Below are 23,983 nucleotides of genomic sequence, written 5' to 3'. Positions count from 1 at the left end.
TGGACAAGAGAAAGGGAGTTAAATACCACCACAATGAAACACTGGTTATTTGGAACGTGCATATCATGAGTGTGATTTCTGAACTCGTTTCATTTTCTGCCCTCCCCACCCCCCCCCCCCCCCCCAATGCCATGGCAGAGTCTGTGGATGTGACAAGTTCAGTTTGGACTAGATGAGCTGAAGGACCTGTTTCTATTCTGTTGTATTCCATGACTTTATGGATGTTGCATGTCACGCCCTGACCAACACACCACAGCAACTTCTGATACACATATATGTCTATGGTGAATAAAGTTGATCCCTGATTAGACTGGAGACAATTCAGAGTACCATCATGTTTGCATAGCCGCTACTCTCCTAGGGGAGATTTCAGGGAGCAATAAGGCTTCTAGGACCAGCAAACAGAGTAAGTTAGCTGTAGCAGTAATGTTAGGGAGAGAGAGGGGGACAGCTGGAAGTTTTGCCCTGTACTTTCAACAATGGTTCTCACGTCACACATCGGTGTGGCACGAGAGACTCCTGATGCTCAAAGCTGGAGAACAGCTGGACGGAATCAATGGGCCAGGTAACACTTGTGGAGAGATCCTTCATCCAGACTGTAATTGGAATTAGTTTATTATTGTCACCTGTGCGGAGATACAGTGAAAAGCTTGTCCTGCAGGCTGTTCCTGCAGATCAAATAGTTGCACAGTGCATTGAGCTAATACAGTGGAGAGCACAGTGTAACAGCTACTGAGAAAGTGCAGTGCAGGTAGACAATAACAAGCAAGGTCATGAAGCGGTAGATTGTGAGGTCAAGAGTCCTTTTTATCAAGCAAGATATCTGTTCAGGAGTCTGGCAATCTGACTAAAGCTGCCTCGTGTCTGTTGGGACGTGCTTTCAGGCTTTTGTATCTTCTGCCTGATGGGAGAAGAGAGGAAGTCAGAACCAGAATAAACCAAAAACACTTTAAGCAATGAGTTTTTATTCCTGCAAAATGACACAGAGTCCATCTGGTAAAGGAAGCCATTGAAATAAAACTGGAGGAAAAGAATTTTATCAAAGATGGAGGTCTCGCTCTAAGTAAGAACTGGAATTAGATTGCAAACAAGGTGGGAGAGTGGAAACATGATTGGATGAGGACTAACCAATCAGGAGGGGTGGTCTCTGGGGTATAAATACCACCAGACCAGACATGCCCAGACATCATCCCTGATGGAGATGACTAAAATCAATACGTGTACCCGGCTGGAAGCCCGAGAAGAGCTTATTCGCAATTTTCACCCATTCTGTGGACACTGCCCATGGTGCTAGAGGTTTTAGACCACAAGACCATGAGACATAGGAGTGGAATTAGGCCATTTGGCTTGATGGCTTTTCCATTCTCCACAAGCACAGGTCAGTTGAGTCTTCAAAAGGTAGAAGAGGAGGAGTATACTCCATGATTAACTCACCATGGGGCACTGACGTGACGGTGCTGTCTCAGTCCTGCTCACCCCACCTGGAACATCTAGCGGTGAAGTGTTATCATTTTGCCTGCCAAGGGAGATTCCCGCCATTATCCTGGTAGCTGTGTACATTCTACCTCAGGCAGGCTCTGGGGGAGCTGAGCACCGTGATCTGCGGACACAAAACAGCACACCCTGATGCCTTCCTTATCATTGTGGGAGATTTCAACCAGGCCAGCCTGAAGTAATCTCTGAGCAACTATCACTGGAGGACCAGAGGAGCCGACACAATTGACCACAGTTATATCACCAGCAAGATAAACCCACACTTTGGAAAGTGTAATCACCTGGCATATAGGCAGAGACTAAAGACTGCAGCTCCAGAGGTGAAGGTTTGGACGAGGGAAACAGAAAAGCATTTACAGGACTGCTTTGAGTCAGTTCACTGGGCAACATTCAGGGATTCATCTTTGGATCTGAATGAACACCAACTTCACCAAGATCTGTGTGGATGAGAACATACTAGACATACCCATACCAAAAGCCAGGAAAGTTGCAGACTGTTGAGGGTTGGATCTGTGGTTTTCTGGACTGGTAATCCAGAGCTACACAGGAAATTCATGTAAGATCTATAGACGGCTACTTTAAGAGTGAAGAACCAATTTTGACTGAAGTTAGAGATGAAGTCGGGTGCATGTCAGCTCTGGCACGATTTGAAGGTGATTACTTCCTACAAGGCGAATCCTAACGTTACGAATGGCTGTGATGCTTCACCCCCACATGAGGCGAATGCCTTTCATGCACCCTTTGAAGAGGAGAATAAAACTACACCTGTGTGAATTTCTGCAGCATCTGGTGAAACTGTGGTCTTTGTCTCAGAGGCCAACGTCAGAACATGAGGGTGAACCCTTGCAAGAACTCAGGCCCTGATGGTGTATCTGGTAGGACACTGAAAATCTGTGCCCACCAACTGGTGGGTGAATTTAAGGACACCTTCAATCTCTCACTGCTGCAGCCAGAGGTTTCCACCTGCTTCAAAAGGGCGACAGTCATACCAGTGCCCAAGAAGAACAGGGTGAGCTGCCTCAATGACTATTGTCCCGTAGCACTCACATCTACCGTGATGAAGAGCTTTGAGAGGTTGCTCAAGGCGATAATCAAACTATGCCTAAGCAAGGACCTGAACCCGCTGCAATTTGCCTATCACCACATACGATGTGGGCGATCACCGTCTCTCCTAAGACCATGCTTGTTCTTGGCAAACTTTTCTACAGATGTGATTTGCCATTGCCTTCTGGGCAGTGTCTTTACAAGATGGGTAACCCAGACATTATCAATGCTTTTCAGAGATTGTCTGCCTGGTGTCAGAGGTCAAGTCAAGTCAAGTTTATTGTTCATTTAACTATATACATACATGTATACCATCAAACGAGACAACGTTTCTCCATTGTAAAACACAGTTGTAGACTGAACACACAAACGATCAAAAGCGTAGGAAAGTAAGAATTTAATCTACACATAGGTAAACAAAATAAAGTGCATAAATTAAATATTGTAGAGTATGTTACCAATTATGTGGTGACACTTCAAATGTGATGTGACAGGGAGATCAGAAGCCTAATGGCCTGAGGGAAGAAGCTGTTTCCCTTCCTGACTGTTCATGCCAGAGTATCCTGCCAATGACTATCCATCACCTGCACCCACAGCTGCACCTGAACCTGATCGGTGGGGTAAGCAGGTGCTACACCTTGCCCAAGGGTGACCTGCAGGCCAGCGGAGGAAGGAACGCCTCACACCTCCTTTGGTGCAGACATATCTCCACACCCCACAACCCAACAGGTTTACAGCAGGTGAAGTCTCTCTGGCTCTCTACTCGGCCTTGGATCACATAGACAATGGCAATATTGTGTGTTTACTAACTCCAGTTCAGTGTTGAACACCATTATACCTTCAGATCTAATCAATAAACTCCAAAACCTGGGCCTCTGTACCTCCATCTGCAACTGGATCCCTGCCTTCCTCACTGGGAGACCAGTCAGTGCAGATCGGAAATAACACCTCCTCCTCACTGGCAATCAACACTGGCACCACAAAGATGCATGCTTAGCCCACTGCTCTACTCTCTACACCGACAACTGCGTGGTTAGGCATAATCAAACACCATCTATAAACTTGCCAATGACACAACTATTGTAGGTAGAATTTCAGATAGTGACAAGTAACGTGTACAAGTGTGGGATAGGCCAGCTGGTTGAGTGGTGTCTCAGTAACAACCTTGCACTCAACATCCATAAGACCAAGGAATTGATTGTGGACTTCAGGAAGGGAAAGTCGAGGGTACATACACCAGTCCTCATTGATGGATCAGCAGTGGAAAAGGTGAGCAATTTCAAAGTCCTGGGTGTCAGCATCTCTGAAGATCTATCCTGGGCCCAAAGTATTGATGCAGTAACAGAGAAGGAACAACAGAGGCTATATTTCATTCAGAGTTGGAGGAGATTTGGCCTGTCACCAAAGACTGTTGTGAACATCTTCAGATGTACCAGGGAGCGGACTCTAACGGGTTGCATCATCGTCTGCTATGGGAGGGGCAAATGCACAGGATCAGAAAAAGCTGCAGGAAGTGGCAAAATCAGCCAGGTCCATCGTGGGCTCCAAGCTCTCCAGCTTCTAGGACACCCTCAAAAGACAATGCTTTAAAAAGGCAGGATCCGTCATTGAGGACCCTTGTTACCCAGAGCATGCCCGCTTCCCATTTGCTACCATCAGGGAAGAGGTACAGGAGCCTGAAGCAACAGCTTCTTCCCCTCCGCCATCAAACTTCTGAATGCACGATGAACCCATACACTACCTCACTAACTTTTTCTACTGTGTTGATCTCTTTTTGCACTACTTACTTAATTTAAATACACACACACACACTCACACACACTCATGCACAAACTCAAGCACACTCATGCACACACTCACACACACATACACACGTGCACACACACACTCACACACACACACACACACAGTATTTCACATTGCAATCTATAGTTTTATTTATTATGTTTTGCATTGTACTGCTGCCACAAAACAAACAAATTTCACAACATACGCCAGTGATATTAAACCTGATTCTGATTCTGATTCTGTCAAGTCTATGTTGTGACTTGATCATGGGTGATTTCTTTTCCCTCTTAACCCCATTCTCCTGCCTTCTCCCCGTAACTTTTGATGCCCTGACTAACCAACATCCAGTTAAATATACCCGTGACTTGACAATGATTCGCCACCCTCTGGGTAAAGAAAAGGTTCCTCCTTATCTTTGTTCCAAAGGGGTGTCCCTGTATTCTGAGGCTGTGCCCTCTGGTCCTGGAGTCTCCCACTATAGGAAATATCTCCACTTCTACTCCTAAGAGTTGAAAGAAATGGAAAGTTCCATTTAACTGGAAAGGATGCAGAGGAGATTTACGTTTATGTTTCCAAGGACACGAGGCTGTGGGTTATGGAGGGATATTGAGCAGATTGTAACTTTATTCACTGGAACATGGGAGAATGAGGATTGATCATATCGAGGAGGATAAACTCTTGAGGATGAAGGCACACAGACATTTTCCCAGGGGTGGGAAATCAAGAATCAAGAAGAGGACAAAGATTTAAAGTGAGAAGGAAAGGATTTAATAGGAACCTGAGAGACAGCTGTTTCTCCCAGAAAGTGGGCAGTGTATGGAATGAGCTGCCAGAGGAAGTGGTTGAGGGATGCAAGTTTAAAGTATGCTCGGACAGGTACTTGGATAGGAAGTTTTAAGGAGAGGGATATCAGGCAAATGGGACTACCTTAGATGAGAATCTTGGTCAGCATGGATAAGATGGGCCAAACAGTTGTGCTTCTGTGCAAGTACACATTTAAGGTGAGAGGGGGAAAGTTTGATGGAGCTGAATGGGCCGAGGTCTTTACACAGCGGGAGGGTGGGTACCTGGAACGAGCAGCCTGGCGGAAGCAGGCATAGAGGTTGACACGTCCATATGGTCATCAAATAGGCAGGGAATGGAGGGACAGGTATCGTGTAAACTTGTGGGTCAAAGGGAACTGCTCTTGTGTGGAGCTGTTCTAAGCTCTATGGACCTGTAGGTCTGTCATCTGTGTGATCAGCCCTGTGACTGTAACTTCCAGCAGCTTTCTATTTTTCTTTGTATCTTCATCTTCCTTTGGGTAATGGTAAGGGATCTCTGATCTCTGCCATTATTAGTAAGACGGTCCACTCGGTATAAATGGAATCTTCACCCGCCAGGCTGCATTTTGTACTTAACTTTAATTACATGTGTTCTCTGCTGTTGCAGTCCAAAATCTTGGAAGGGCTAACGCTGCAGAAAGAGGCTGCGTTCTTTAGTCCCATCCACAAAATAAGAAACAGACCTCACACAGGGCTTGATTTTTTCCAGACTCTTCTGCAGTCAAATCCAGAGAAGCAGAACGGGAATTACAAGGGATTTACAAATACGGTGAGAGCTTTTTTAAAAATTTCTTTTATTGACCTCAGCTATTGAAAAGTTTGATCTCTCTCTATTGCAAACACCTATGGCTCTCTCCTGTCTTCAAGATTTGAGTAACTTCTCACCGCTCTCTTGGCATTAGTGCAAGACTTTTTCCTTGGCTGCTTTTGGTGATAGGGGTAGGAATAGTATAATGTAGCATAAACCCTTGTACAGCATTTTACCACGAGCCAGGCTACGCTTTGCTGTTCTTCACCACTTTCTCTCAAGATATGGAAAATATTGCATGCTTAGTGGAGTGTTGAGTAACGCACCCCGTGGACTTGTTAGGGACTCGAAAGCAATTGCCATTCCTGCTCAGTTTAGCTGTACTTATACCAAAAAATAATTGAATCAAAATGGAGGAATAATTGAAATTTAAATAAAATACTGTATGAAAAATGCAGTTAGAACAAAAAAGGACTGATTCCAGTGTCTTATCTGCAAAGCCATCCACCTGCATTTGGTTAGTGGCCTCGACTTTCGGTATTTTTTTAGCAGACAACAGCACTAACCCAGAGTGATTACATAGTTGAGGAGTGTCCACCTCTCTCACTGTTGCTGTCAGCACTCTGGTACAGAGGTCTGACAGCTTCTTCCTTCTCCAGAGACCAGTGCACTTACAATTTTGTTCTTGCCCTCTTTTCCTCTCTCTCCCTCACCTTTTTTGGACTTGTGAAACAAAGGACATCAATCTAAGGTAAGTTTGTGGGTTTTAGCATTTAGCCTAATGCATTTGTACGTCTTTCTCTTCTCCCAAACTACATTCAAAAACTTTCCATGCGCAGAGAATAGTCTGGAACATTCTTAACCCTTTAAAGGTGATATGGTAAGATGTAAGTGTGAAATACCCTGTGTGGCTTTGTCATTGTTAAGTGTAATCTTGTGGATGATCCATACTTGGGGGCTTGGGCAAACAACTGCTTTCACATGCAGCTCAATGTAAGATAGATCTTTGTAAAAATCAGCCTTTTCCCCTCACTCTGAACAAACCAGAAATAATCTCCCAGAAAAACAGATCCCTAATGCATTAGTCGAACTGCTAGAGAGATTAAGAAAAAGGAGTGCTTGTCTCTGCATTCAGGATGATATCTGCCTTAGCTAATGGGCTTCGTTCATTCAAAGGACGCCAGACTCATGTTTGAAGCAGAGCAGTCAACAACATTGTGTTGTCATTCTGTGCCTGATGGAAACAGCAGAAATAACATTACAGGTGCTGTTGTTATATAGAACCATCGATGCTGGATTTCAGAGATGAACTATCTCAAGGTGTGGGCTTTTCACCATCATTATTTTTTTGACTCATAATCTGTACAGGCCACTTGTGTATAACATTATTTGGTTTAAAATTAAAACTCATGTTCTTTATTGTTAATTATGACAGGATTCAAAAACTATGGAATATCCATTATGTTTTATCAGAATTGCCCGATGGTATTTTTCACTCTTTCAATTCATGGAACTTTTCTCGAGAGAAACTTGTTTTTAGGAGCTTAGATTTGTGGGAATGTATTGGTTATTTAATGCTCCCAGTTAATTTCATTTCTTTCCGACTGCATGTAGCCTATGCAAACTAATTTAATATTAACATCAATTATCAATATTATTGATAATTCAGTATTCAGATGGATTATCGATATAATTCTTCATTGAACAAAATACATGCCAGAAATTTATTTCGAAATTGTTGGGTGCAAACCAAGTGAAGGACCCAGAGGGCTTTAAATAAATCCTCATGTCGTGACCTGACAGGGAATTTGAAGCTGTGCATTTGAATTTATGTCATGCAGATGCATATCCAATATTACAACCACTGCCCACTCCCAGCAAGTAAAGCTGACGAATGTTTAGAATATCATTCGTTTTGCTCCACTTTGCTGTGAGTTGGTAGTCTTAAATGGAACTTTTACCATTGGGTTAAGAAATTGACCTCACATCAAGCAAAAATGGCATTATTTACTGAGGCAGTCTATCTTTATAAAGATGTTTCTGATTTGCAATTCACTCTAGCATGCAGGAGACTGAAGCCAAATCTAGATTCCTAAACATTCGAATGGCTTAAACCCTTTCCTTGACACTGTCCTTTTCAGGGGTAGCATCACCCAATTGGCCTTTGAGAGGTTCTGAGTTGGTGCATTGTAGAAAGGCAAGGACACAATGTGACAACAGGCCATTGCACCATAAGACATAGGGGAGTAATCTGTCCTTTAGGTCCATCGAGTCTGCTTCATGACACCATGGATTAGGTCCGAGAGGAGGCCATTCAGCCCATTGAGTTGGCTCTATCGCACAGATTGGGGCTTCTCTGCATCTCAGTTCCACTTATCTCTTGTTACTCTTCACTTGAGGGTCAAGGATAAGGGATCAACTTTATTCACCATATATATTTAACATGTACTAGGAACTTGCTGTGGTGTGTTGGTGTGGCTTGCAACAGCGATGGGAATTGAACCTCAGTGCCTGGCACAGTAAAGTGTAATGCTAGAAATCCAAATTATTTTGAAATTTGGAAGTTTATTGTGGCCTTTAGAGTTACAATCCAACAAGATCCCACCACTAGGCCCACCATCTCCTCCTCTTATTGTTTAGTATTCCAAAGGGACTGGTACTTCTCTGTTTCCAGATTTCACCACCCCACAACATTTTCCCATGCAGATGCAGGAGATACAGCAGTCCCTTCACTTCTTCCCTTGCCGGCATCCAGGGAAGCCAACCAGCAGCCCTTCCAGGTGAAGTGGCCATTAAACAGAAACGCTAACAAAATGCCGGAGGAACTTAGCAGGACAGGCAGCATCTATGGAGGGGAATCAACAGTCGATGTTTCGAGCTGAGACCCTTCATTAGAATGATCATCCAGCATGCAGCATCCAGTGTTCCTGAGATGATCTCCTCTCCCTTAGAGGAACCAAATGCAGATGAGGTACCTGAGAAACACCTGCGTTCCGTACACAGGGGGTGTTCTGAATTCTCCATCTCACACTTATTCTGACCTACCTTTTTCTTAGGGAGATTAGGTTAGTTAATCCTAATCCATATTAATAATAATCCATATGGATTAACCCTAATCCGTACGTCTTTGAAATGTGGGAGGTAACTGGAGCACCGGAGGAAACCCATGTGGCTGAGGGGAGAATGAATAAACTCCTTATAGACAGAAGTGGGATTTGAACCCCAGTCACTGACGCTGTAAAGCAGTGGCGCTAACCGCCACTCAACACTGCCACGCTCTGAAGATAGGCCCTCTCAGTAGCTGAAGGGTGTAGTGATTCCACCCACAAAAAGCATTGCATAATAACATCAAATGTTAAAATAAAGGAGGAGCTGGCCAATTCATACAGACAGTGTCAGGAATTTAACCCTGTAATAGTGTTAAGCTAATGCTACTCCATGCCGCCCCCCCCCCCACCCCCCCAACTCCCCCATCTGTCTTGTTTGCCTGTGCGCTCCTGGACTGCTTTATACAACAACTTTATGTTGAGGAATAGCACCTTGGTTGACTTTTTGTTGCCTTCCAAATAACACCACAGTCAATCATTTCAGCTAACATGGGTGACCTCTGCCCACGTTACACGTGAGCAATATTAACTCAGCTTTTCTCCCTCAACTACTAGGCCAAATCTTCAGGACCCAGTCGATGCAAATCTGCTTTTCACAATTTTTATGTGTTTCTTAGTGGTGTCTCTTTCTGAAAGCCACCATTAACTGACGAAACAGATAGTTCAATCAATAGCTCATCACCACCACAACCTTGATGTCACACCTGCAGAAGTGTTGTCTTTGTCCCATCCATCCCATCCTTATTCTCACTGTAAATTAAAATGCTTGAGGGGTATAGATAGGGTAAATGCAGGCAGGGTTTTCTATTTTACTGAGGTATGGTGAGACTCAAACCAAAGATTATGAAATAAGGATGAAAGATAAAATAATTAGGTGGAACTCGAGGGGAAACTTCTTCACTCAGAGTGTGAAATGAACTGCCAGTGGATCTGGTGGATGTGGGTACATTTTCAAGATTTCAGAGTTTAGATTAGAACATGGCTGGGAGGTGTAAAGAAGGCTGTGGTCCAGGTGCAGGTCGATGGTACTATTGTAAAATTGTAGCTTGGCATGGAGTAGATGGGCAGAAAGGCCTGTTTCTGCGCTGTAGTGTTCTACAACTCTAAAGTTTCATTTATATTTTCTCTATTGCAGTTCTGATGATGAAATTTTGACCTAAAGTATTAACTTTGTTTCTCCTTCTGCAGATGCTGCCTGACCCTGTTGAACGTCTCCACAGTTTTCTGTTTTTATTTAAATTTGTAAGATACTCATTGATCTGATACTTTTCAGAACCAGGAGAGCGGGAGCTGGGTAATGATCTGAAAAATGCTTCGCCCCTGCCCAACAGATTAATATTGCTGCGGGGGGAATGATTGCAGAATCTGGAAATGCCGGATGAAGCGGAGAGTGTAGGAAATGCTCACAGGGTTGAGCGGCGTCTCTGGAGAAAAGATTGGTGAACTGAAACACCAAATCCGTTTCTTGTTCTGCCATCCTGCTCTGCTGTGTCACAGTCAAACCAAAGCAAAAGAACAGCAAATCATTCTCCACCTGGGTCACCTACATTCTTGCAGAATCGACACTGAAATCTCAAGCACCCGGTAACCACTCCCCCTCTCTCCCCTCTCCTCCATTTTTCCTTTTTGCTTTCTCTCTCCTCCTGATCTTAATGGCCACCATCACCCTGTCTCCTTCCCCTCCTGCACGTTCTCCATCTTCCCAACACTCGTTGCTTTAAAAAAGCAAACACGAGGAAATCTGCAGATGCTGGAAATTCAAGCAACACACACAAAATGCTGGTGGAACGCAGCAGACCAGGCAGCATCTATCGGAATGAGACCCTTCGTCAGGACTAACTGAAAGAAGAGATAGTAAGAGATTTGAAAGTGGGAGGGGGAGATTTGAAATGATAGGAGAAGACAGGAGGGGTGAAGCTAAGATTTGGAAAGGTGATTGGCAAAAGGGATACAGAGCTGGAGAAGGGAAAGGGTCATGGGACGGGAGGCCTCGGGAGAAAGAACCGAGGAGGGGAGCACCAGAAGAAGACGTAGAACAGGCAAGGAGTTATTGTGAGAGGGACAGAGAGAGAAAAAGGGTAAAATAATAAATAATAAACAAACAAACAAATTAAATAAATAAAGGATGGGGTAAGAAGGGGAGGAGGGGCATTAACAGAAGTTAGAGAAGTCAATGTTCGTGCCATCAGGTTGGAGGCTACCCAGACGGAATATCAGGTGTTGTTCCTCCAACCTGAGTGTGGCTCCATCTTGACAGTAGAGGAGGCCATGGATAGACATATCAGAATGGGAAGAGGACGTGGTATTAAAATGTGTGGCCATTGGGAGATCCTGCTTTCTCTGGCAAACAGAGCGTAGATGACACGGTCTCCCAGTCTGTGTCGGGTGTCACCAATATATAGAAGGCTGCACCGGGAGCACCGGACACAGTATATACCACCTGCCCCCATCTTTCTGCTTTCCACAGTGATCGCTCCCTACGCAACTCCGTTATCCATTCGTCCCCCCCATCCCTTCCCACCGATCTCCCTCCTGGCACTTATCCTTGTAAACGGAACAAGTGCTACACCTGCCCTTACAGTTCCTCTCTCACCACCATTCAGGGCCCCAGACAGTCCTTCCAGGTGAGGCGACACTTCACCTGTGAGTCTGCTGGTGTGGTTTACTGCATCTGGTGCTCCCGGTGTGGCCTTTTATATATTGGTGAGACCCGACGCAGACTGGGAGACCGTTTCACTGAACACCTACGCTCTGTCTGCCAGAGAAAGCAGGATCTCCCAGTGGCCACACATTTTAATTCCACGTCCCATTCCCATTCTGATATGTCTATCCGTGGCCTCCTCTACTGTCAAGATGAAGCCACACTCAGGTTGGAGGAACAACACCTGATATTCTGTCTGGGTAGCCTCCAACCTGGTGGCATGAACATTGATTTCTCTAACTTCCATTAATGCCCCTCCACCCCTTTTACCCCATCCCTTATTTATTCATCTATCTATCTATCTATCTATCTATCTATCTATCTATCTATCTATCTATCTATCTATCTATCTATCCATTTATTTATTTATCTATCTATCTATTTATTTATCTATCTATCTATCTATCTATCTATCTATCTATCTATCTATCTATCTATCTATCTATCTATCTATCTATCTATCTATCTATCTATCTATCTATCTATTTATTTATCTATCTATCTATTTATTTATTTATTTATTTATTTATTTATTTATTTATTTATTTATTTATTTGTCTGTCTGTCTGTCTGTCTGTCTGTCTATCTATCTATCTATCTAGCTACCTATTTATTTATTTATTTATTTATTTATTTATTTACTTACTTATTATTTATTATATACTCTTTTTTTCCTCTCTCTGCCCCTCTCACAATCACTCTGCCTGTTCTCCAGCTCCCTCTGATGCTCCCCCCTTCCCCTTTCTTTCTCCCTAGGCCTCCCGTCTCATGATCCTTTCCCTTCTCCAGCTCTGTATCCCTTTCGCCAATCACCTTTCCAGATCTCAGCTTCATCCCACCCCCTCCTGTCTTCTCCTATCATTTCAGATCTCCCCTCCCCCTCCCACTTTCAAATCTGTTACTATCTTTTCTTTCAGTTAGTCCTGACGAAGGGTCTCAGCCCAAAACATCGATTGTGCTTCTTCCTATAGATGCTGCCTGACCTGCTGCATTCCACCAGCATTTTGGGTGTGTTACCCATTGCTTTCCTTCCCCACTTCTCCCACTTCACTCCACAGTCCTCCATCCCTTATTTCCCACCCTTCGTCTTGCTACACCCCTTCCCTTCACCTCTTTATCCTGGCTGGCTCCTTCTTTCTTTCCAGTCCAGATAAAGAGTCTCAACCCAAATTATCGGCCATCCATTTCCCTCCGCTGACTCTGCCCGAGTTCCTCGAGTAGTTGCTGTGTTGCTCCAGATTCCAGCATCCATAATCCTTTATGTCATGTCTCCTGGTTCTTCTTCCCGCAGATGCTGCCTGACCTGTTGGGTACTTTCTGTTACTTTGGTTGTGGCATTGCATTTGAAGTCTGAAATACACTGTTAAGTATTTATATTATTGCCACTTTGAGACATGGGGAATAATTGATTGCTTGTTCTGTTCTATGCAGTACCATACCATACACTCCTACGATGAAGCCTATTCACCTTCTGGTATTTGCTGTGCTTATCAGCGGCGTATTTTGTCAGTTTGATTATTTTTCATTCCTTGGTGTTTATGACCCAGCGTATCTGGCACAGTTGCCATATCCAGTGTGCTCTGTTGAATGCGACTGTCCGGTTGACTTCCCCAGTGCCATGTATTGCCACAACAGGAAACTGAAGACAATCCCAGATGTGCCAGCGCAGATAAAGTACCTTTATCTCCAGAATAACCAGCTCACTAACATTCCCAATGGTGCTTTTGAGAATGCTACCGATTTGCAATGGCTGGTCCTCGACGACAATCAGCTCACTAACGGTAAGATTGGGAAGAAGGCACTTGCAAAGTTAAAATTCCTGAAGAGACTGTACATAAACAGGAACAACCTGACAGAAGTTCTCCCCAACCTCCCCAAGTCCTTGGTGGAGCTGAAACTGTCATCAAACAAGATTTCAAAGATCGGAAACAGCTTCAAAGGACTTGAAAATCTGACCACACTTGTGCTTGAAGACAACAAGTTGACAGATGTCGGTGGTGCCCTGAGCAATTTGAAGTCTCTGCTTTACCTGGACTTGAGTAAGAATGAGCTAACTAAACTACCTGATGAGTTTCCGCCTACCGTGGAGATGTTCTACATAGATAACAATTACATTGAGAGTATTCCCAAGGACTACTTTACTAAAGGCAACAGTCTGCAATATCTGCGCATGGCACACAATAAAATAACAGACGAAGGGATCCCTGACAAAGTCTTCAACATCACCACGCTGATTGAGTTGGATCTTGCATTCAATAATCTGAGGTCAATCCCTGTTGTTAATGAAAACCTAGAAAACCTGTACCTACAGGCAAACAAAATTCAAAGTAAGTCTGACTGCTTTTCATTGTAATTCTGGAGCACAGTACATAACAGCTGTAACTCAATCATACAAGATGCTGGCGGTCCAAAGCAGCACATGCAACTGCTGGAGGAACTCAGCGGGTCAGGCAGCATCAAAAGAGAGGAATAAATAGTTGATGTTTCAGGCTGAGAACTGTCACCAGGACACAATAAGAAAGGTGGGGGGGGGGGTGGGAAGCAGTACAAGTATGTCAGGCCTTAGGTAAAGCCAGGTGAAGCGGATGTTGAGTGGGCAGGTGAAAGGTGATGAAGTAAGAAGCTGAGAGCTGATAGGTGGAAGAGGTAAAGAGCTGAAGAAGAAGGAAAATAATAGGAGAGGAGAGTGGACCATGGAGAGAGGGAAAGGGGGGGGGGGAAACCAGTGGGATGGGGGTGGGTAGGTGAGGGAAAAAGAGAGTGTAAGAGAGGAGGCAAAATGGGGACTGGAAAAAGAGAGAAAGGGGAGGGGGAAAAAATTACCAGGAGCATTTTCTCTAAAGGCTTTGAGTTGGGCTACCCAAAATTGCTGTGAATAACGGTGTGATTGTGACTAGGAAATAATATATCATTAATCACAGCCAAAATGCAGAAGGTAAGAGTGAGTAGAGAAGTCGGGGGAACATATTCAGCCAAGAAAGAAAAGTGTTGAAGAAGTTGGTCGAGCAGAATGCCACCATGTGCCATTGGCTGTAGAACAGTAGAGTGGAGGGACCAAGAGAGACCTGGGTCTACAGATGCTGGAATTTGGAACAACACAGAGGGTGCCTGAGGTTTCGGTGATGGGAAATGAACAGCTGATGTTTCAAGTTGAGGCCCTTCATCTGAACTGGAACACGAGTCTAGATGAAGGATCTCTCCTGAGACGACACTTATCCACATCGCTCTGTAGATGCTGCCTGACCCACCGTGTATTTGGTGTGTTGCTGTGGGCTAGGGGCTATATTAGAGCCATAAAGCATAGAAGAATGCCCTTTGACCCATCCTGTCCATGCCCATTGTGTTTCCCAGCAAACTAATTTCATCGTCTCCTACTGGGCCCTTTGCCCGCCAAACCTCTCCGATCCATGCACTTGTCTAGATGGTCTTTAAGTGTTGCTAATGCACCCACCTCAACCAATATTTAAACACAAATGTAGAACAATACAGTATAGTACAGGCCCTTCAGCCCTCAATGTCATGCCAACCCTTTAATTTATCCTAAGATCAATCTAACTCTTCCCTTCCACATGGCCCTCCTTTTTTCTTTCATCCATGTGCCTATCTAAGAGTCTCTCAAATTGCCTTAAGGTATCTGACTCTACAGCCACTCCCTGCAGTTCACTCTCTGTGTGAAATATCTACCTCTGACACCCTCCCTATACTTCCCTCCAAACACTTTCAAACCACAGCCTCTCGTATTAGCCACTTCCACCCTAGGAAAACGTCTCTAGCTGTTCACTTGAACTATGCCTCTTTTCATCTTATATGCCTCTGTCAAAGCACCTCTCATCCTCCCTGCCTCCAAAGAGACAAGCTGTAGGTCGCTCAACCTTTCCTCGCAAGGCATCTACTCTAATCCAGGCAGCATCCTGGTAAATCTCCTCTGCACTCTCTCTAATCCAGGCAGCATCCTGGTCAATCTCCTCTGCACCCTCTCTAATCCAGGCAGCATCCAGGTAAATCTCCTCTGCACCCTCTCTAATCCAGGCAGCATCCTGGTCAATCTCCTCTGCATCCTCTGTAATCCAGGCAGCATCCTGGTAAATCTCCTCTGCACCCTCTCTAATCCAGGCAGCATCCTGGTCAATCTCCTCTGCACCCTCTCTAATCCAGGCAGCATCCTGGTAAATCTCCTCTGCATCCTCTCTAATCCAGGCAGCATCCTGGTAAATCTCCTCTGCACCCTCTCTAATCCAGGCAGCATCCTGGTAAATCTCCTCTGTAGCCTCTCTAATCCAGGCAGCATCCTGGTAAATCTCCTCTGCATCCTCTCTAATCCAGGCAGCATCCTGGTCAATCTCCTCTGCACCCTCTCTAATCCAGACAGCATCCTGGTAAATCTCCTCTGCAGCCTCTCTAATCCAGGCAGCATCCTGGTAAATCTCCTCTGCACCCTCTCTAATCCAGGCAGCATCCAGGTAAATCTCCCCTACACCCTCTCTAAAGTTTCCACATCCCTCCTATAATGAAGTTACCAGAACTGAACACAATACTCCAAGTGAGTTCCAAGGTTTTAAGGATTGCAATTTCACCTCGCGGCTCTTAAACTCGAAATTTCTGGCAGCTCATTCCATCTGAGTGATGCCTCTGATGTCCCGTTTAAATCTCTTCCCTCTTATCTATGCCAATTTATTAGATTAGGGAGGTGAGCGGGAGGAATTGATCGATGAAAGCATCTATGTTGTTTTCCCAAACTTCATCAAAGGATGACACTCCCCAATGAAGTTATTAATTTACTTCCAAATTTTGAGACCTGAGGCACCAAATTCCAGGCTGGCACCATTTTGGTTTACAAATGAAAAGCATAGAAACATCGGATTGGGGGTAGGCCATTTGGTCCTTTGATCCTGTATTCCATCCATCTGGTCCTACACTGATCACCCATGACAGAACCATTTTACCACTGGACCCCCTCCGGAGCCTTCTACTGCCTTCAGAAATGTATAGAAATGTACCCATCTCCTTTTCAGTCAGCTTGATTTACGGATGGAAAATCATTTTGTGTTAGTTTGATTGACTTCCTTGAGGAGGTGGTCGACAGGATAGATGAGAGCAGGGTGGCACACGGTATCTACATGGAGCTTAGCAAGGCTTTTAACAAGGTCCTGCATGGTAGAGGCTGGTCTGGAAAGTTAGAGCACATGGGTCCTAGATGAGCTGGCCAATTGGATACAAAATTGGCTTGGCAGCAGGTAGTGTTAGTGGAGGTTGTGTTTCAGATTGGACACCAGAGGTGTGCTGTAGGGACCAGTCATAAATGTTTGTCATAAATATTTCCGAGTTGGAAGAGAATGAGATTTAAGACTCTAAAATTCCACTGATTTACCACCATCTGAGAACAGAAATTTCTCCTCATCTCAATCCAAAATGTCTAATAAAAGTAGAACAGCCATCCATTTGACCTACTCTCAGATCAACAAACCCCTCCATCCCCCGTTGCTTTCCATTTTCCTCTCATTCATGTACCTAAGTGTACTTAAATGCCCCAATGTAGCTGCCTCTACCATCACCCTTGGCAGTGCGTTCTACGCACTCACCCCTCTCTCTGACATCCTCTTTTATACTTCACTCAACTTATCTTAAAATTATACCCCTTTGTATTATCCCTTTCATCCCTGGGGAGAAATCTCTAGCTGTCCACTATCATCTTGAACCCCTCTCATCAAAGAGAAAAGTCCTAGTTTGCTGAATCTATCTTCATAAGACACGCTCTCTAATCCAGACAGCATCCTGGTAAGTCTCCCCAAGCTTCCGCATCCTTCCATATGTCCTACTGAATAGTCTAAAGCATCTCAGCCAGAGGAAGCACCCTCCTCACATCCAGTCTGTTCAGCCCAAGTTTCAGTCCAATCCCCCCAATAACCCCACACTCTCTCAGATGGATGTAAAAGACCTCATGTAACAATTTTGGAATGTGGGTGAGATTTAACTTGACAATCGGAGGCAGATAACTATAATGTTGCTCTGGCTATCTGCAAATCACTTGCTATATTTCCTGTTAAAATAGAGAAGGCAGCTCATTAGTATCTTATCAGATGAAATATTCATTGTGGTGTCCTGCGCTGATAACAAATATAATGGAAATGTATGAATCTATCTTTTTTGGGTAAAATTCATACAAATAAATTGGCTAATATTTAACGTGCTGTCATTGTGAAGAAGACATTTTTGTATTCTAATCACATTTGATTCCTATAATGTTCAGCAGTGTGATTACTAATAAAATTGGATTTATTTCTAGTTAGGTTTATTTATGTCTGGTGGCCTTTCAGCAGATGAATGGTGCCACATCAAAATCAGGTAATTTCCACCATCTGCACTCATGATAAAATAGAATGTAACAACTTTTCAAAATTCATGGGTCAAAGAGGCACAGAGCACACGATCAGGCCCTTTGGCCCACCAGTCTGTGCTGATCAAAATGCCCATTTAAATAAGTCCCACTGGCCCATATCCCTCTAAACCTATCCTAACCAGGAACCTGTCCAACTGCCTCAGAAATGTTGTTAATACACCTACATTATTAAATACAGACCAATTTCTGGGTGAAAATGGTGACCCTTCAGTCCCAATTAGGTGCCTGTCCTCTCATCTTATGTCCTCTGGTGAGAATAGCCAAACCTACCCAGAGGAAACATGTACACCTATAAAACAAAGTGCTAAAACAGTCAGTGCAGAAACCCATTAACATAAGATATTGACCACTAACATCATTAATTGATCTCCAGGTACAATTGATAGAGTCACTAAGACATGCACTAATGTGTAAAAGTCCTAAGCACACATATATAACTAGGAAGCCTAAGACTTTTGGTCAATACTGTAGTAATTTTATGTATTTCACCGTACACAAAAAAAATTCATGACATAGGTGAGTGATGATAAACCTGATTCTGATATGGGTGTCTATTGTGGACTGAGAGTGGGAGAGGGGATGCAGTGTGAAGTACCAGTGAGACATTCTGTAATGATCAATTGTTTGGAATCAAATAACCTGGTCGGGTGTCTCGGGGCTGGGTGTATCTGTACCTGTGCCACCCCCACTCCTTCTCTGCCACTGTCCCAGGGCCCTCCCATGGTCCTGCCCTCGCCAGAAAAAACAAGCTTTGTTCCTGCCTGACTTACAAAGCTCTTGCTTTACATTAACAAATACAGTACTGTACGACATAGAAGCAGGCCCTTCAGCCCATCTGCTCCGTGCCAGAATATATACCCATCCAGGTTAATCCCATTTGCCTGGGTTTGGCTCATAAACTTTTTCTACCCTCGTACCTACCCAAGTGTCTTTTAAAAGCTGTTATTGTACCTGCTTCAACAAGTTCGCCTGACAGCTCATACTACTTTGGATAAAATATACCACACTATGCAAAAGCCTGAGCTGTGTATATATAGTGCCTAAAACCTTTGCACAGTGCTGTTTTTGTCAACGTGGAGCAGAGAGCAAGTCTGCAAATCTGGCGGGAGCAAAGGATGTTGGGAATGGTGAGGGTGGAGCGCCGTGGGAGGGGTGTGGGACAGGAGGCAGAGAGGAAGAGCCAGGAGCAGGGGTTAGTGTGGGTGCGGTCATTCCCAGACCTGAGGCACCAAACAATTGATTTATTGACCAATGTAGAATATTTCTCTCATGCTTCCTGCTCCCTCCCCTCTCCCTTCCTCTTTTCCCAACCATGATTCCCCCTCCCTGCCCCCTTCCCACTCAGTCCGCAATAGAGACCCATATCAGAATCAGGTTTATCATCATCACTTACAAGTGTCATGAAATTTGTTTTTTATGCAGCAGTAGTACTGTGCGAAAGTCTTGGGTTTCCTCACTATATATATGTGCCTAAGACTATATTAACACTCAAGTTCCTATTAACTACTTCACTTACTCTTTAAACTTATTCCCTCTTGTTCTTAATTCCCCATCCCTGGCAACAAGACTGAGTGCCTTCACCCTATCATACATTTTATAAACTTCTATAAAATCTCCCCTCAGTCTCCACATTGCCAGGAAAGACACCTTAAACTCTCCAGCCTCTCTCAATCCCCCGAGTCCAGGAACCTCTTTGTAAATCTTTTCCTCACTCTGTCTAATATATTTACATCTTTTCTATAACAGAAGGACCAAAACTAAACAGGATACTCCAAGTGGTTCTTGTACAACTGTAACGTAACCTCCCAACTTCTGTACTTAAGTAACTGGGTGTAAAGTTCAAAGTTCGACTACTTCTATATTCCCATCAAAGTAACACATAGATCAAACATCAGAGCACGTTCAAGCCCATTGGTTGAATTGTTTGACAGCTCATTATTAGGAAGCTGGAAGGAGCATAAATTTAAAGATCGCAAGAGAGGGGGATTTTTTTCACCCAAACAGTGATGGGTTCCTAAACCTGTCTGAAAGGGACAGAAACATTCATCGGGTTTGAAAAGAAGTCTCATAAATACTTGATAGTCCATAATCTAAAAGGCCACAGATTATAAGCTATGATGTGGGAAACACAATAATCATTTTTAAAGGGTAGACACAATGAATTACTTGTCCTTCTGTGCTATAAATTTCTGTTATTCCATGAACAAGTAGCCCTATAATTAGTCTCCTTACTTATTTATGATTAACATGCAGTATATTGGACACTGTAATGATTGCTCTAGTTTAAAAGACAAGTAATAATATGCTGAGAGAATCTGGAAGAAATTTTATAATTAGCCCTCATTTCATTAACCCTAACACTCTCAGAGATCTTGAGCCCCTCCACCTTTACCCTCGTGACTTTGTGTGCCAGGCCCTCAGTCTCTGGAATCCTGCGTTTGTTTATATAACCTTTTATAGCTTTCCACATCAGAGACAAGTCACCAAGACTTTGAACAACTGCCCTAAAATCTTGTTAAATGCATCAAAGTTAAGCTTTGCTAATGTTGCAGAGAAGTGTCTCAGGGTGCTTTCTCATGATGAAAGGATTATATAAGTCTTTGTTGATATTGTCGGGTACATAACTTAAAAGTCTAGAATTTTGTCATACAGTCATTGGCCACATTATTAGTAAGGGTGGAACCCAGTATGGTTCTCTGCTGCTGTAGCCCACCTATTTCAAGGTTCGATGTGTTGAGCATTCAGAGATGCTCTTCTGCACACCACTGTTGCAACGTGTGGTTATCCGAATTACTGTCACCTTCCTATCAAGCTTGAACCAGTCTAACCATTCTCCTCCAACCTCTCTCATTAATGAGGCATTTTCACCCACCGAACCTCCACCCACTGGGTGGTTTTTTTTGTTTTGGCATCATTCCCTGTAAACTCTGGAGAATGTGCATGAAAATCCCAGGATATCAGGAGTGTTTCTGAGATACTCAAATCATCCCACCTGGCACCGACAATCAAAGTCATTTAGATCACGTTTCTTCCCCATTGTGTGTCTGAACACCAGATGAACTTTTTGACCATGTTTGCATGATTGGAGGTGCTGTCACATGATTGGCTGATTCAATATTTGCATTAATAAGTAGGTGTACCTAATAAAGTGGCCACCAAGTGTATTTCTAAATGCCTGCTTTGCTAATTGTTCATCTTAATTTGATAAATTCTGTGACTAAAATTATCAGGTATTATAAGAACTTAGGGTCTTTTTAAAGTCTACCAGTGTGCCACATGTTGTTTTTCAAACTTGATCATCAAATATGTAAAAGAGTAGTTCAGGCACGCCCTGTGTACTTTTAAAAGTCTTGGCAGTCAGTGTTAACTTCAAGTAGATTTGATTATCTGTGGGTTTTCCACTTAGCATGTGAATCTTCACTTTTACAGAGTTCACCTTGAATAGCTTCTGCCGGATTATTGGCACTGAGGACTTCTCCAAGATGAGCCATCTGCGCCTGGATGGTAATAATATTACTTACGCTAACTTACCCGTAGACATGGCTCAATGTCTCCGCATGGCGACGGTAATGGTAATCAACTGAGAAGAAAAGTTTTTGATTTAAAATTGTTCAACGTATAGCGCAATCTAACAACGTTACATCTTGTATCTTCACATATTCATAACTTTTCTATTGGATCTTCAGTCAAACAAAACTGACAAAATAATGGAAAACAAATTAATGTTACAGTAGTGTACATTAGTATGCATCAATGTACAGTAGTGTACATCATGTACATTAGTGTACAGTAATGCACATTAGGTACAGTAGTGTACATTAGTGAACAGTAGTGTACATTAGGTACAGATTAAAGCTGTGCAATGTGGTATTGTTTCAAAATGGATAATTTTTTGAGTAATGGAATGTAGTTGGCTACCTGCTGTATAACAATTCAGACACAGTCAAATAAAGCTTCCAAATAAAAAAAACTTCAACTAGTGCGTACAAGTGCAATGTTAAAATTGAATGATATTACTTCACTGTTTCGTTTGTATAGATTCCCTCATGCAGAGCCCAGAGCCATCTTTTGCTGTTCGGTATACTGATTTATATAAATATATATTTTATGTGCACAAGATCCATCGGAACTTTAATTTTAAAAGACTTAGTAATATTATTATAGGCTATATTTCATATGAACTTTAGATTTGAAAAGATTTCTTATAAACAGCCAAGATACATTTTTTCTCAATAATTATGGGAATGCCTGGTGCCATTGTTGTAACTCAGACTGAATCAATGAACATATTCTATTCATGATTATTTCACTCTGATAAAACAGGACTGGAGGAGAAAAGATGAATCATTAAGCATATGTGAGAAAAGGGATTTATTTGGGTTAATGGAAAACAAGAATATTATTTTACTTACCAACCAAGCCGCTTTCTTTCATTAATAGGTACTCTTGCATATATCATTTTTAAACAATGATAGCTTCTAAAAATGTTAGAATAAATCTCCATAGTTACAATTAAATATTTTATTCACACCTATGTTTTATGTTGTAAATTGTGTATGACATTTATGCATCTTCCTTTGACAATTTGTATGCAACATTGAATAATCTCTAGGAAATAAAGCATAGTTGATTAAGTTGCATTCCTTGTTATCGCTTTTAGTTTATCTGTTGCTTCTGCTTGAGTTCCCAGCCTTAAATCTGCCAGAATGTCATTGGAATGGTTTCACAATAGTACTGGGTTTGACCATCTCAGATCTCTAGAATCTATTTGTTGTCGATGTATTCTGTCCTGTTCTCAAATAGGCTAAGAGGTGGAACAGCTTCTGGACACCTCTGGGGTGAGGGGTGGTGATATTTACCCCTTTACAAAAAGGCCCTATTTTAGCTGATTGTACTGTGTAGCATGGACACCCAGTATGTATGTGGTCTGGCTCAGTCTGTTCCCCAGACTTACCCTCTACCTGACCGGCAAAATTATTCAACCTGGTGAAAGCAAAAAACAAGATTTGTTTCAGAACCTCACAAAAATCCTTGTTCCAAAATAAATGAAATGAGAGATGTATCAGTGACATACCTTGTATTTTTAACACTTTCTGAAAAAACATTTAATGTTTATTGAAGACATTAAAATATCTTACCTCCTCCTCCCACTTGTCCTTCATTTTGTTTGAGCAGATTTAGTTGTCACTTTGTTGTTAGTGTAGTTAAAAGAGAAAACTGAAGCCAAACAAATATTTTGTTGGTTTATCTGTTTCATATCACAATATTTAACACAGTAACTTACTTGTTCGTTTAAGCACATTTTCCATTGAAGCTTGGAGGAGGGATGTACAGTCAAGGTCAAATTTTCTGTCCTTTGGAACTGGAATTGGCTTATTACGGTCACATGGAGATACAGTGAAAAGCTTGTCTTACATACTGTTCATACTGATCAGATCACTCCCTGGTGCATTGAGGTAGAACAAGGTAAAACAATAACAGAATGCAGAATAAAGTGTAACAGCTGCAGAGAGAGTGCCGTGCAGGTAAACAATATGGTGCAAGTTGGATAGGTATATGGACAGGAAAGGAGTGGAGGGTTATGGGCTGAGTGCGGGTAGGTGGGACTAGGTGAGATTAAGGGTTCAGCACGGACTAGGAGGGCCAAGATGGCCTGTTTCCGTGCTGTGATTGTTATATGGTTATATGGTTAAGTTCATATTGAGGTAGATTGCGAGGTCAAGAGTCAAGGAACTCAAAACACAGTACAGGCCCTTCAGCCCACAATGTTGTGCTGTAATTTAACCTATTGTAAAATCAATCTAACCCCTACATAATCCTCTGTTTTTCTATCATCCATGTGCCTGTCTAAGAGTTTCTCAAACATCCTCAATGTATCAG

General features: G+C 43.0%; 1 protein-coding gene across 2 annotated transcripts; it reads left to right on the top strand.

The window, feature by feature from the left end:
- Positions 1-5,771: 5,771 nt before the first annotated feature.
- On the top strand, positions 5,772-23,248 carry LOC132398351 (lumican-like). 2 transcript variants are annotated; one of them, XM_059977643.1, is made up of 3 exons: positions 5,772-5,919; positions 13,138-14,033; positions 21,533-23,248. In XM_059977643.1, the coding sequence occupies exons 2-3, from the start codon at positions 13,160-13,162 to the stop codon at positions 21,685-21,687; spliced, it is 1,029 nt and encodes a 342-aa protein (XP_059833626.1). In that variant the 5' UTR covers positions 5,772-5,919; positions 13,138-13,159; the 3' UTR covers positions 21,688-23,248. The 2 variants fall into 2 exon arrangements, with proteins under 2 accessions (XP_059833626.1, XP_059833627.1); XM_059977644.1 differs by lacking the exon at positions 5,772-5,919 and adding an exon at positions 6,521-6,649.
- The last annotated feature ends 735 nt before the right edge of the window (positions 23,249-23,983 follow it).

The sequence above is a fragment of the Hypanus sabinus genome, chromosome 8 (assembly GCF_030144855.1).
Source record: "Hypanus sabinus isolate sHypSab1 chromosome 8, sHypSab1.hap1, whole genome shotgun sequence".
In the NCBI taxonomy this organism is placed as follows: Eukaryota; Metazoa; Chordata; class Chondrichthyes; order Myliobatiformes; family Dasyatidae; genus Hypanus; species Hypanus sabinus.
This window is presented reverse-complemented; position numbering and strand designations above follow the sequence as displayed.

Coding starts and splice junctions, on each gene's coding strand:
- LOC132398351 (XM_059977643.1), top strand. CDS start 13,160: ATGAAGCCTATTCACCTTCTGGTATTTGCTGTGCTTATCAGCGGCGTA. Junction 14,034..21,532: donor ACAGGCAAACAAAATTCAAA/GTAAGTCTGACT, acceptor TCACTTTTACAG/AGTTCACCTTGAATAGCTTC.